The sequence below is a fragment of the Tachysurus vachellii genome, chromosome 6, assembly GCF_030014155.1.
Source record: "Tachysurus vachellii isolate PV-2020 chromosome 6, HZAU_Pvac_v1, whole genome shotgun sequence".
Lineage (NCBI taxonomy): Eukaryota > Metazoa > Chordata > Actinopteri > Siluriformes > Bagridae > Tachysurus > Tachysurus vachellii.
Genome location: NC_083465.1, coordinates 14,390,219 through 14,404,390, shown reverse-complemented (window position 1 = coordinate 14,404,390; position 14,172 = coordinate 14,390,219). Strand labels below are relative to the sequence as shown.

At 38.7% G+C, this 14,172-nt stretch overlaps 1 protein-coding gene across 1 annotated transcript in view; it reads right to left on the bottom strand.

Annotated features, from left to right (window-relative positions):
• pcdh15a (protocadherin-related 15a) overlaps positions 1–14,172 on the bottom strand; it is a 185,766-nt gene that overhangs the window by 14,237 nt on the left and 157,357 nt on the right. Inside the window, exons 28-33 of the mRNA XM_060872456.1 lie at positions 9,638–9,853; positions 8,085–8,173; positions 6,942–7,118; positions 5,690–5,908; positions 2,521–2,529; positions 1,957–2,094 (exon numbers count right to left, since the gene is read on the bottom strand). Coding sequence (XP_060728439.1) covers positions 1,957–2,094; positions 2,521–2,529; positions 5,690–5,908; positions 6,942–7,118; positions 8,085–8,173; positions 9,638–9,853 — 848 coding nt within the window. The remainder of the gene's footprint in view (positions 1–1,956; positions 2,095–2,520; positions 2,530–5,689; positions 5,909–6,941; positions 7,119–8,084; positions 8,174–9,637; positions 9,854–14,172) is intronic.

The following is a 14,172-nucleotide window of genomic DNA, read 5'->3' as shown; positions in this document are numbered from 1 at the left end:
TATGAGGTAAAAATTATTCATTTGCTTACACATGCACTGAATGTCAAATAGAGATTCATATAAGGGAAGTTACTCATGCACACAGAGCTATAGCCATGCTGGGTTGATTTATTTATTCTGACAGATGAATAGAGATGATCTGAGGCGACAGTCTCAGAGTGAAGGATGTGTAAAGTAATACTTTCAACACACTCACTCACACACTAATACTGTGAGGATTTGGGGACACTGCCTACGTAATAATTCAACCAACAGCACATCCTGCTGTAACTAGCAACAAGTACAGGGAGTGCAGTATTATGGAAAAAAAACTCACTATTACCAAAGGTGAAACAAGGGGCTTGTCAGCTAAGGGAGAAAAGAGAGAAAGAATAAAAATGCAAATGACTTACTGCATTCTGAGCAGAGAATAAGAGAAATGAAATGAATTGGACAGAAAGAAAGAGAGAGAAGTGAACAGACAGGTGAATATGAGCCAAAACCTGAACTTTGACAGAATATGAAATGCCAGCTTGTATTTATAAGAAGAGATAGAAGACAGATGACCTTCCATTAATCCTTCACTTGTAGATTGATATCCATGTATTCTACACTTCTGACTAAAGTTGGTGAGTTTAAAAGTTTCAAACACATACACACACACACACACATGCACGCACACACACAAACACACAAATCACTTCTTTTTAGATTATTGGCATCCTGACAGCATGACATATTCCATGAATCATCTCATGAGGTTTCCGCAGGTATGTTACGGGTGTTTATAAATATTTAATGTCCTTTACGAGTCCTTTTTGAGTGCTGGAACATCCTTTTCACTATTTGAGCATAACTCCTATGAGATCCAGTAAATATTTTCCATTCAACAGCATGTCAATTAAATGAGTACAGAGTAAAATAGTTTTTAAAAAAAGCCTCTGCTTGTTTCCGTATTGCACGTATAATCATCCATCTTACAATAAACTGTAGTGCATAAATGCTATTATATGCTGAAGCTAATTGTGATTTCTACAGAACCTTTGTGTGAATGATTGTTGTTGAAGTAAAAATGGTGTAACAGCCACATAAGTGCTCGCTGCAGTGCAAAATGATGAATGAGAAACTTTAACAGAAATAATCCCATACTCTGAAAAGTGTCTGTTATTGGCTATCAAAAGACAGACAGACAGACAGACAGACAGACACACACTTTTTTGTTTGGCTTGTTATTATACTGAATCACAGGAAATTGCTCTGTCTATCTTTGTGCTTCATTTAATAGACTGACATAAAAAAAAATCTCTTTCATTTAGCACACATTTATTCTGATTACATTAAATCGATAGTTTCTTACCTGTGGGACATGTAGTTATGTCACTTCTTGAATCGCAACCATTTACATTTCTTTTCACTTGCACTGACGGTTGGATGTATATAGCAATCACAGGCTTGTACGCACAGTTACCATCAAATGTATAAAATAAAAACTAATATATTGCAATCTGATTTGTCACAGCATAGAAAAACACAGCATTCCTCTTTCTGAAAGAGGCAAAAAAGACTTTCCTAAGAGAAAACCTCATTTCTTTTCTAACCTGTGGATAAGGTCACTGCTAGACTGTTAATAGACATCCTTCACAGAATCAGAATGGAATTACACAGTTAGCCGGCTGTCTTCAGTTCATTTAAATCCGAACGATAAGCTATGTGAAAGGTTTAGTGGAAAATAACAACTAAGCACTGACTGCAATTACCGGGTCAGCTATTGGGAAAAAAATATATAACATAAATATAACATCTATTAATACATTCAGCATGGTATGCTACAAATACCTTCATAAAATAAAATATCAGCCCTGAACTCATCATGAGTTTTGCAAAGATAAAAAGTATAAAAATCAGGAAATGTGTTTGTATAGGCATGATCATTGACACTTTCTAACCTCTAACACACATGTTTAAAGGTTGACTCACATTCTGCCATCCCCAAGCTCCTCGTAGAGGTTGGCTGGAGCCGAAGCTGGAGCTGAAACAGGAACCGGAGCAGCAGATGATTTTGAAGCAGCAAGTGATCTCTGGATGCGGGCGGTTTTGGCACACTCGGCCTGTTTCCTGTTAATACAGTTACACACATCAAACAGGTCAGTCACCAGCACCAAACTAATTCTTCCATGTTGTTGCCTCTTGACACACAGGAGTCTCAGCAGTAACACAGATCATTAAAGAATCCACCAGTGCCAAAGAAACTGTCATCTTTTTTTTTTTTAGTATTTTTTTCTTTCCCGTCATTATTGGAGGTGAGAAGTAAGCACATTTTGTTTGGTGTTTGAGATGGGAATAAAAATGTGAGAACATGCCATTTTTGTTTATTTTACAAAAGAACATTTTTGCATGGGTTAGAGTGGAGAGGAGGTCGTGAAGATCCTTTATTCATAGCTTCTGAACAACCTTTTGATTTGTATTCACATGGAATAACAAGGGCTGAGCTCAGTGGGAGTTTTCAGCACATAATTACTGAAATGAATGAACAACACTTACTCTTTGAATCTGAAGAAGGGGTCCGCGAGCAGCCACAATGGGATAAGAGAGAGGAAAAAAAAGAGGACAAGTGGTATAGTTAGATAATTAGCCCAGCAGTATTTCCTTATCAAAACATGACACAATGTATAAATTAAAAATTGGGACTTCATAGGATTTCCTCAGCACACCACTTAAATCCCAGAGTTTTAATGATAATGTGAAGCTCTTTCATGCGGTGTTAGATGAATGCACTGCTGCAGGTGGTGGAATGCACATTATTCCTCACCATTTTGTTCCTCCTGTATAGTGGTAAGAGCTCAGGAGGGAGAATAACCCACACTTATCACACATCTCTGTCTACTGCACTGCTGAGAGAGAAATGAGCTCTCCGCCGGCAAACTACCTTCTCTCCATTTACTGTTCCTTTAACCTCCCACTCCTTTCTGAAATCTCTCCCCGCTCCATATTTCTACCTACCCGTTATTTCTCCATCCGTCACATGTAGAGTCCATGCTGTTTTCCTGTCAGGACTCCAGGCTTAACGTTTAATGTTAAAATCTAGACACTCAGTTTATTCTTTTATTATTTATTTTACTATAATGCAATTCCCTAGAAGATAAGAGACCTCAAATGCTACTGATACTGATTCCAAAGAAATAGGGCCGGAAAGTTTTATAAAATTATGAAATCTAAAGGTGAAATCAAGGAAATAAAGGATGCCAGAAAAGGCGTAAGTAATACAGACTCTTGAGTTAAATGGGTTTATAGATACAGTGTCTTTATAGCTGCACTACAGTCATGCAGTTAACTTAATTCATCTCATCTTTCATGCCTTTTGTTTTCACGGTACAGTGAATAGCTGTTAAAAATAAGAATAAAGAGAAAGTAAGAATTTAGTTATGTGTTGAAGATTGAAGACTGAAATTGTCTATTCATTATTCAGACAGTTACACTGCTTTATCTTAAATACCAGCTGTTTTAAGCATTGCCGCATTTTTGTCTCATAATATCGACAGTATTATATCCAGAACCGTGTCAGACAGTGTGATTCGTTCACAATACACTAAAAAAGTACAGTGTGAAATGACACTCTGTCATGAATACAGTCGACATCGATTAGTTCCTAGTACTGTATCTTTAAACTCAACAAAAAAAAAAAAAACTCACTGAGAATTTTCATAAAATCTTAACCGGAGACAAGACTTATCTTTTAGTCATTGTTAGATAATATTATATTTGACAACAACAACACAATCTGATTGTTATTTCCACATTTTCTGTTTACCGATTGTCACACCAGTGGACATCACAGATTCTGTTTCATGGCCGCCCAAACTCTCATCGAAAGTCCCATCAACCACCTGCACTCCTTTGTTCCCAGACACGTTCCTTCTGATTATGTTCACCTGTGTTTAATTAGTAGGTTTGTGCCTCCTTTGTAAAGTATACAGTACGTCCAGTTCACTAGAGTCTGTGACGTTACAGTTCTGCTCTCGATTACCTGATTTTTTAATAGTGTATTTCTGTTCTTGACTTTGTTTTTTTCTAACCTGTATGAATCTGTTCCTGCCTGAACCTGTTTTTGATTCTTCTTGTTTGTGGATTATGCGCTATTTCTAGTTTTGTGATCTGTTCTAATTAAAGCGACCTGCACGTGCATTCGCTCTGCAAGCTTCTGTGTTCATGGCGATCGTGTTCAGGTTTAATGGCAAGCATTTACATTTACAGCATTTAGCAGACACCCTTATTTTTTTAGCAGAGCGACTTACATTTTTATCTTATTTTTATACAACTGAGCAACTGTGGGTTAAGGGCCTTGCTCAGGGGCCCAGCAATAGCAGCTTGGTGGAGGTAGGAATCAATCTCACAACCTTCTGGTTGGTAGCCCAACACCTTAAACACTAGGCTACCACATCCCCAAGTACTTGAGGAAACATCTACTCTACACTGTATAAATATATGTAACTTTCCACAAATAAATATTAATCTAACTTTTGATACAACTTTGAGTCAATTCTTATTGGTTTAATGGATAAAATAAAAGAATAGGGGATCAAGATTAAAATACAATGATCTAGGATGACAGAAGTTAACATCATCCTCACTGTAGGGTATATTTATGCTTCAAGTGGTAAAGCATGTCTCGCTTTTTTTTGTGTGTACATTTGTGTGACTTAAATGGACAACCAGATAATATGTTATCACTCATGCTCCAGTCTCACAAACTCACATGTTCAAAATAACAACTCAAAATAACATGTTTCTTTGTGTTTCGTAACCTGCCACATGCACGTATTGAACATGAGATAATCGTTTTCTTCAATCTAATATTTGCACACAATCTCAAGCCCATTATAACTTTGACAGGCTTTTCACCTATCATCGTTGGCTCTTTCTTTTGTATGAGATGCCTCTCTATTTCATCAAAGTTTCATACATTTCACATTGTGATTAGAGTACACAATGGAGGCACCCTTTTCAGTCAAGGTTTCTGCCTCATGCCATTTTGCCTCTAACATCCTCACCTGGGATCTGGACACAGATTTTCATAAACCGCTTTGTGGAAATGTCTGTGGTGAAAAATGTGTTATAGAAATAAAACTGAATTGAACTGCATTTAACTGAATCTGTGAGTGAGACCTGCGAAGCCCGGTGGACCTACTCTAGATGTTTTTTCTTTGTCTCTGTCTCTTATTTATCTCCCTGGAGGGAGAAATTGTCAGAGGAGAGCTTTGCAGACAGATGCTGTATTGTTGCGAAGTTGGCTGAGGTGTGACAAAGCAGTCTGACGAGAATAGAGAATGCATCAGATCTGTCGCAAACAACTGTAATTAATCTGCTTTCTCATGGTGCTGGTGGGCAGACTTTGTCTCTTAGTACGTCTAATTGCACATAAATACCCTACTTCATACCTGGCACAAATTCACACCACTTTCTACCTATTTCTGTCCTTGTCCATCACCTCTTCCTGTCTCTTTCCCTCAGTCTCTGTTTATTCTTATCCTTCCTCTAGTACTTTACACAAAATTGATATTACTCTTGATAATCTAGCATCTTTCACTAGAGTGAGAAGTTATTTAATATAGATTCTGACTCTCCAAAGAAACAATCACTAGCAGTGATGTCAACAACCATGGATTCACAATTCTAGATTCAACTGTGATTTAGTTCCCAAAGCAGTACTCACTGTTTGTAGGTAATCATGATGATGAGGATGGCGGGGATGCAGCAGAGGATGATGATGATGGCGAGGGCAAGTAGCGCCCCTTCTGTGTAGCCCACAGCCTGAGCAGCTTTCTTCACCGTAGCCACGATATCTGGTGAACGGATTTCCAAAATCCTCCCTCCTTCACCCAGATACGGCTGGAATTCTTTATTAATGTCTAGAATCTTACCGTCCAGAAACCTGCCAAATAAAGACCGTCAAGTTACCTACAAGTTAACAAGTCTACAACAACTGCCATTAACAGTAATAGCAAATTATGTTATTCTCAGTTCTACTAGTTGAGCTAGACTCTGCTCAAGAATTATATCACATTATAGCACTGAAGTTGAATCTCGTTCTCTGTAACAGCAGAGACAACAGAAACAGTAATCCTATTTTTAAGCTTTATGTTAATAAACTAATTCTAATATGGTTTTGTTTTTAAAATAAGTATTTGTATGCATTATGACTTGTGAAATAGATACTACACATAAGTCAAATAAAAAAATGTATACAAATATAAACAGCTTTATTGTGATATACATGAAAATATAAATATATACAATGCATTATAACAATAATTGTATTGTGTAAATTCATACTAGATATATAGTATGCACAACAAAACAAAATTAGCACAACAAAATATTCCAGAAGCACAAATTTCAAGTTACAGAAGCTGTGAATAACATAATTGTGATTTCAGTTAAAAGTTTTTTGTTAATTGAGCTACATGCATATATAAAACACAATTGTGTTATTTACAGCTTAGGAAACCTGAACTTTGTGCTTCTGGAATATTTTCTGTGCTAATTTTGCTGAAAAATATGTCTGTGTAAATAAACGCGTACAGTACATGCTGAAATCATCTTAATAAAGACTAAAATCTCCTGCTCCTGTACAGTGAAAACACAGTAAAGTACAATATTAGAATTATAATTGAACACAAACCAGTTTCTAGTGGGGGAAATATCAAGATTTTCATGTGAAACAAACAGTAATTGTTATGCAATTAAAAAACAACAACGAAATATTATAATAACTACTAAATACTATTATAACTAATATGTAATAATATACCGTTCAATACATTTAACATAATGCAAAATGAAAAACAGACTTTGTCCAGGTATGACACATTTGAATAGCTTGTGTTGAGTTTCTGATTGTTTTCAGTTGGTAGGTTGTTTTGTGTGTGTTGTGTTGCTTCTTATATAGTATTTGTGCTGCTTACTTGAAGAGCTCTTGTCGAGATATGGCCCTGTTTGTGAGAGGGTCGATGGCATACACCTGCAGGTCTGATTTGCTGTAGTCCTCTAATGAATATCCTTCCCCATGCCGCCGAGGACCGATGGATTCTACTATCACTTTAGCTCCAGGGATTTGGTCCTGCACATAGCGCTCAAGAATCCTGCGTTCCAAAACACAATAACAAATCAAACTCACTCAGACTATGGCCTTAATATGAGATGAATACCTTTCTTTCTTTCCTCAGACATAAAGGTCTTTATGGATCTACAGCAAAGGCCCATGGCTTGAATAAAAATATTCTATGTTAAATACAAATCTTGCTGCTCTAAATACAGTGCACAGTCATATAGCAGGGACTGTAGCTTACACAACTGTATGTCAGTCAGTGAGAAACGTCAATCGAGAACATAACACATTAAATACAATCGCTGAGACGTCATATAACTGTTTTGAGTCTGTTTTTAGAAATAGAAGTTGCATCATATTCAATAAACCAAACCCACTAAAACAAAACACATCCATTTCCTCACACTGCTAAGTCAGGAAAAGAGGAGCAAGTGATATGATTTCACAGTGGACTCATTTAGAAAGCATTAGAGATGAATCATATGGCTCCTCTGAATATAAACAATTCATATTTTAATGCCTGATGATATGTTGGCTGCAGATCCAACGCAGTATTTCTATATCCATAATATTCACAGAGTTATGCTGAAGGAATAATGATTTCATTGAATCATTCATTAGTTGAGGCTGAACCACTTCTTTTGTAACTTTTATAAAATTTGTCTATTAAGGTGCTTAGTGAGAAAATCAAATAGAATAGAGATTAAAAAAACAAAAACAAAAAACAAAAAACTCCCAATCAGTGTGCATATATAGATAGAGTATAAAACTTTCTCAAATAACCTGGAAATAGACACTGTGCATGTGATGATGAAAAATCCAGGTTTGTCTTTTTTATGTAGTTTATATTAGTGTTGGTTAGTGTTGGCCCCGTTCTGTAATTACACAGTCGGTTGTGCTCGGAGGAAATGAATTCATTTGCAAACCTCAATCTTGATATGATATAATGTTCTAGAGGAAGAGCAGTTCATCTGCTCCAGTCCAGTTACTGAAGTGTCACCTGACAAGTTGCTCTTTGTTCTCTTCCACTACGGTAGGCGGCACATTGGACACCACTACCTGCATGTCTAATGCATTCACCACAGACACCTGAGAGATATATGAGAGAGAGAGAGAGAGAGAGAGAGAGAGAGAGAGAGAGAGAGAGAGAGAGAGAAAGAAAGAGAGACAATTAAAATTTTTCACTTGCCATGTTTTGGAGATCTTTCTGCCAAAAGCATGCTTTGTGACAAACTGCCATATGTTGCTGTAATGGCCTTTAAATCTTTTAGCCAAAAGGAGCACATACAGTACACCTGAGAATTTTGCACAGAGATCCGTCTGCTCATTTTCTAACACGCAAACACACATACAACCCCATTGATTCACTGAACCCCCCTTTTATTCTATTAGTGACTTATTAGCTCCATTGCTTTCATGGAAATGCACAATTCACTTGCTGCATAAGTACCAGAACGATGCAATTAGGAGGTAAATTGATTCACATGACAGTAAACAATTGTAAATTTATTGCTGCACTAACAAGTGTGTAGGGTTTTTTTTGGGGGGGGGGTTTATTTATTATTGTAGAAAGGTGGGGCCATAAAACCACATATCTAAAAGCCTAGAGAAATACACACATGGGTAACAAATCAAAGGGAACAACAACGTACAGGGTGTTTCATAAATCCAGCGCCATAGGAGAAAAAGAAACACAAAACAAAAGCTTTTATTTATAGAACTTGCTCAACATTTTCACCATTTTTCTTGATACATGAATTGCTACAATTAGTTGGATTGATTCTTCCTTCCTCAAACACATCATGGTGTGTAAACATATAAAATATGCATAAACCCTACGTGATGCCAGGCTTATGGGACACACTGGAGAGTGTGTTAGTAAGGTGTTGAGCCAACAAAAGCCTCCAGAACGGCTTCAAGTCAAGTCAAGAAGCCTTTTTTGTCATTTTAATCATATATAGCTAATGCAGTACATAGTGAAATGAGATGTGTAGTGAATGAGTGTGTTTTTGTGTTGATGCTTCAAGGTATAGTAGGATGTACTGTACATACTGTAGATTCTAAAGGATTCTGGAACTGAAGTCCTTGGGGCATCTCTGAGTAGAAATTGATTTGATATCATAATTTACTTTAAAGATATAAACATTTGTGTGAAAAGAAAATACCTGTTTTTGTTTATTTTGTACCGGTTGCCTTCTAACAGGACAAGTGGATGCAAAATATAGCAGCAAAATATATTGCACAACATTACAGAGCATCCAGTTTCTTCCCTCTAATTTGTCAATAATCTCTAAATAGCTGATTACAGACTTATATAACTATAGTTTATTTATTTATTCAGTCATTGTTGTCTTTCCTTAGCTTTCTTTCCTAAATGATTTAATAAGCGAACACATCTGGGCAAAACATCTGGGACTGGAATGATTAAAGCCAAACACATTTTAGTTATGGATGCCATTGACATGACACAATGTTCACAAGTTTATTCTGTACATAAGACCTTACACACACTTCAGTATTGCTCCTTTGTGTCATATTTGCACTCACACTTACCACCACGTCAGCACTGCTGCTCAGACCTTTTCCATAGTCATCTGTGGCAATGACCACGAATTTGAAGTAAGAGCGGCGCATGTTGCGATACATGATGGCACTTTTGATGATTCCAGTATATTGCTCAATGACAAAGCTGTCCTGACCTTCTGGAGTGGGGGGGATAATCAGCCTGTATGCCATTTTACTGTAGTTCCCTGTGTCAATGTCGGTAGCCTGCCATGTAAGGAACACACACACACACACACACACACACACACACACACACACACATATACACACACAAACACACACACAAATATATTCACAAGAGTATTCAGTATCAAATTTGGAGCATGTGAGGAAAAGATTCTTTCCTATGAATGCTTAAAAACAAGCAAGAAGACGAGGTCGATGAATGTGGAAATCAATAAAAACAAGAAAAGATTCCCTATGGAATTTAAAAATGCACATTTTCACAATGCATTTATTCAGCAGCTCTAAAAGCCTGTGTGTGTGAGTGTGAGTGTGTGTGTGTGTGTGTGTGTGTGTGTGTGTGTGTGTGCATGTGCATGTGCATGTGTGTGAGGACCTATAGCCAAACAGTTGTCCAGAACAGAATGAAACGTAAAAAAAATTCAGAAGAAAATATTTTCCTCCTTATCGGCCATGTCATTTTCCGTCCTCCCCTAAGCAAATTACAGGCTTAAATTACCTGCAGTAATTTTTTTTACCACCTCTGCAGTCTTCTGATAATTTTAGACCTGTCTTGATTGATTTATTTTCTTGGCAAATGCTAAATCTTGCACTGAAATAAAGTTTTTTTTTTTGTTTTTTTTTTTCTGCTACTTGCCGCATTTGTGTTTCTGAGTCACTTCCTAAATCACCAAACGACGAATGCTGTTGAGAAATCTCTCTACAAACATACTTATTATGGGTTGTATAACTTCAGGTCCATACTGGGATCACACTAGCAGAAGAAAATCAATAAAAACAGCAAAAGACAATCAAAAAAATATCAATCAAAAGAGGACAAAGGTTAATTAAATATTATCAGGTACAAGTACAAAGCCACTTTATTTTCATATTTTCTAAAATAATCATTCACTATTTAGTTACCAAAGAATGAATTAATGTTGATTAATATAAACATGATTTAGTCATGTGTAGCATACGTGTCTTGTTTCATACGTGTCTTGTTTCTTGTTTCAGTGTAGAGCAGAGGGAGCTAACTGGTTAAGATATTGGACCACTGATAAGAAGGATATGAACTACCACTAAGGATATGAACTCAAAGCCTGGCCCTGGGCCCTTCCACTGCTCATATATATATATATATAACTATAAGTTGCTCTGGATAAAGGACCCCAGTAAAATCTGTCCAGATTAGGCATAAGGTGAAATCGTTTCCATTTGTGATATTAAGCCTGTGCTAACAAATGAACAATTCACCATGGAAGAGCAATTCACCATGTTTTCCGTCGCTATGGTTACCAATCTAGAGACAGCCCTGGCCTGCTGTTTGAAGAGCTGTGCTGAGTGAATCCTGACCTTTCATAAGGGAATTGAAAGAGTCAGTTGGAGCAGAGGGTGATGTGTTACCTGCTATGTGAAAAACTCCTCAAAGCTAAATACGATATTTTTTCCATATAAATAGTCCAGTAGGATATCCATCATCACAAATGACATGCACTACATAGCCAAAAGGATGCCCCTCTTTACGTCCACTCTTTCCTTTAGATTCTGGAGTGTATCTGTAGTGAGAGCTGCTAGATTGTAAGGGAGGGAGAGCACTGAGAGACCTGGCTTTACAGTACATCACATCCCAAAAGTGTTCAGGTCTTTGATGAGGACACTCATGCTCTTACAGTCCATCAGCGGACCTTGTATAATGCTCAGGCACATTGTAATTGCTGTAACATGTCTAGACCACTTAGTTCCAGAAAAAAGGAAATATTAATGCTCCAGCTAACAAAGACATTCTATACAATTGTGTGCTGTTTATTTAGGTTTATGTTCACCATCAGACAAATATAATATAAACATCAGACCTATAAAGAAAATCTTTAAGAAGAGCTATTAATCATGCAGAGCTTATATTTGTTATTGCAAATAGATATTTTAACCTGTAATATGACCTTATTGGCTTAAGTTAGTCTATTTTATATCAATTCAAAACTCCATTAACTATTTTACTCCATTAACTACTCCTTTGACAACCTCCAAGTCTGTTACACAACCTCCGGATTTATTACTGGGTGGCATCAAGTGGAGAAAGGAATAGCCATGGGATGCTCCATCTCTACCATACACTTCACAACAGCTTTCGAGGTCATTCTTATTGGAGGAAGACAGACAGTCCAAGGAGTCAGATCCCCATAAGGTCAGCGAATCCCTGGGCTACAGAGCTACATGGATGACGTCACCACTCTCCTTCAGACGGCGGCATGCACCAACAGGCTGCTGAAAAGGCTCAAAGACTTGCTCACATGGGCCAGGATGAAGATAAAACCATCCAAGTCACGCAGCCTTTCCATTCGGAAAGGAGCCAGGAAAGACAACATCTCCTTCTCAGAGAGTGGTGAGAAGATTCCATGCTTGATAGACCAACCAGTGAAAAGCCTGGGAAAGCTCCACACTGCTGACCTATCAGACAAACACATGGCTTCCTCTGTAATCACACAACTAACTGGCGGTTTAAAAAAGATAGACAAAAGCCCACTACCAGGCAAATTCAAGGTCTGGCGCTACCAGTTCACCTTATACTATCACTTGCTGTGGCCCTTGAAGTTATGTGAGATCACCTCATCAACAGTCCTGAAGATGGACACAAAGGCAAATAATTACATCCAAAAGTGGCTCGGCCTTCCCCAATGCCTGTCCACTTCAGCTCTGTTTGGGAAGAACATATTGAGGCTTCCAATGAAAACCATCAGCTTGGGTTATAAACTGGAAAAGGTGCGGCTGCTCTTCGAGCTGAAAGACTATCCCGACTCAGTAGTACAAAATGCTTATGCCCAAGTTCGTACCGGAAGTAAATAGGATGCGCAGCAAGCAGTGAATCAGGCCATAACTCGTCTGAAACACCAAGAAGTAGTGGGACTTACTCAGCATGGCAGGGCAGGCTTCGGATGGACAACATCATCCAGTATGTGGTCAAAGCCACAAAGAAAGAGAGAAAAAGTTTGATTGTTCAGGAGATCATGAATGAGGAAGGGGATAGCTATAGGGTCAAAGCTGTGAGCCAATCCCAGCAAGGGAAATAGACAACCTGGGAGGCCGTAATCGACAGGACCATCACCTGGGCTGACTTGTGGAAGCTGCCCCAAGCAAGGTTAAGTTTCTTGATCAGGGCCACGTATGATACCCTCCCAAGCCCCCAGAACCTGCACCGCTGGTACGGCACAGAAGAGTTTTGCCAGCTCTGTGGCCACCAGAGTCCCAGCATTCAACACATCCTATCTGGCTCTAAGAATGCTTTGACTCAGGGCCGGTATGGGGGGGGCACGACAAGCATGTCAACATCATACGAGTCCATTCGATTTGTCACCAGGAGGTGAGTGGGACCTGAGTGGGACCTGAGAGCCGATCTTGGTCACCAATTGAAGTTCCCACAGCAGATTGTCATAACATTTCTTCGACTTTGTAATCTGGTCCACCTCCACGAAGACTGTCATCATGGCCGAGCTAAGTGTGCCATGGGAAGACGGGATGGAGGCAGCATTTGAGAGGAAACGGGAGAAGTATGCAGAGCTTGCATCCGCATTCACACAAGCTGGGTGGAGACCATATACCTTTCCAGTGGAGGTAGGTTGCAGGGGCTTCAACGGAACCTCCACGCAGCATTTCCTTAAGACTCTCGGTGTCAGAGGCACCAAGCTACAGAAGGCCCTGAAAGACCTGGCAGAGGAGGCAGAGCAGGGGAGCTTTTGGCTCTGGCTATGCAGAAAAGACAAGGCTTCAGGGAAAGACGGATCCTAGGGTAGCTGCAGGGGGTGGCAGGGAGACGTCCCTCCCGCTGCCCCACCACCTAGAGATGTTCCGGGATTAAAGGAGCAAAACATCAAGGATTGGTGGCTACTGGCTGATGACCCTGCAGCTGCCTACCCGGCACTGGCAGAAGTGCGTCTGGCAGAAATGCCTAGCAGGTAGCTTTACCTGTGCGTACGTCTTGGTGATACTTTAAATAAAATTCCTGCTTAGACGGCTTTACAAAAACCAAACCCGAAGCCCTTCCTCTTGACTAAAATAAACCTAAATTAACATTTCTGAAAGTCTATTTCAAGAGGTGTCAGATGCCATGAGGGCTGAATTCATCAGTTGTCTTTTCAAGTTGAAATAAAACAGATAGTGTGACTGTTTTACTGACTTTGTAAATTGTATGACATTTTGCAGGCTGATTTACATTACAGCATAAAGACCTGACTCTGTAGCTCTTGTATTTCTGACATGAGAGAGTCACACATGAGTTACATAGTGACACAACAAACTCGCTTAGAATCGATGTGGCAGAAAGCGTGACAGCGCTGACACTGTACTGACACAGTGAGTTATGT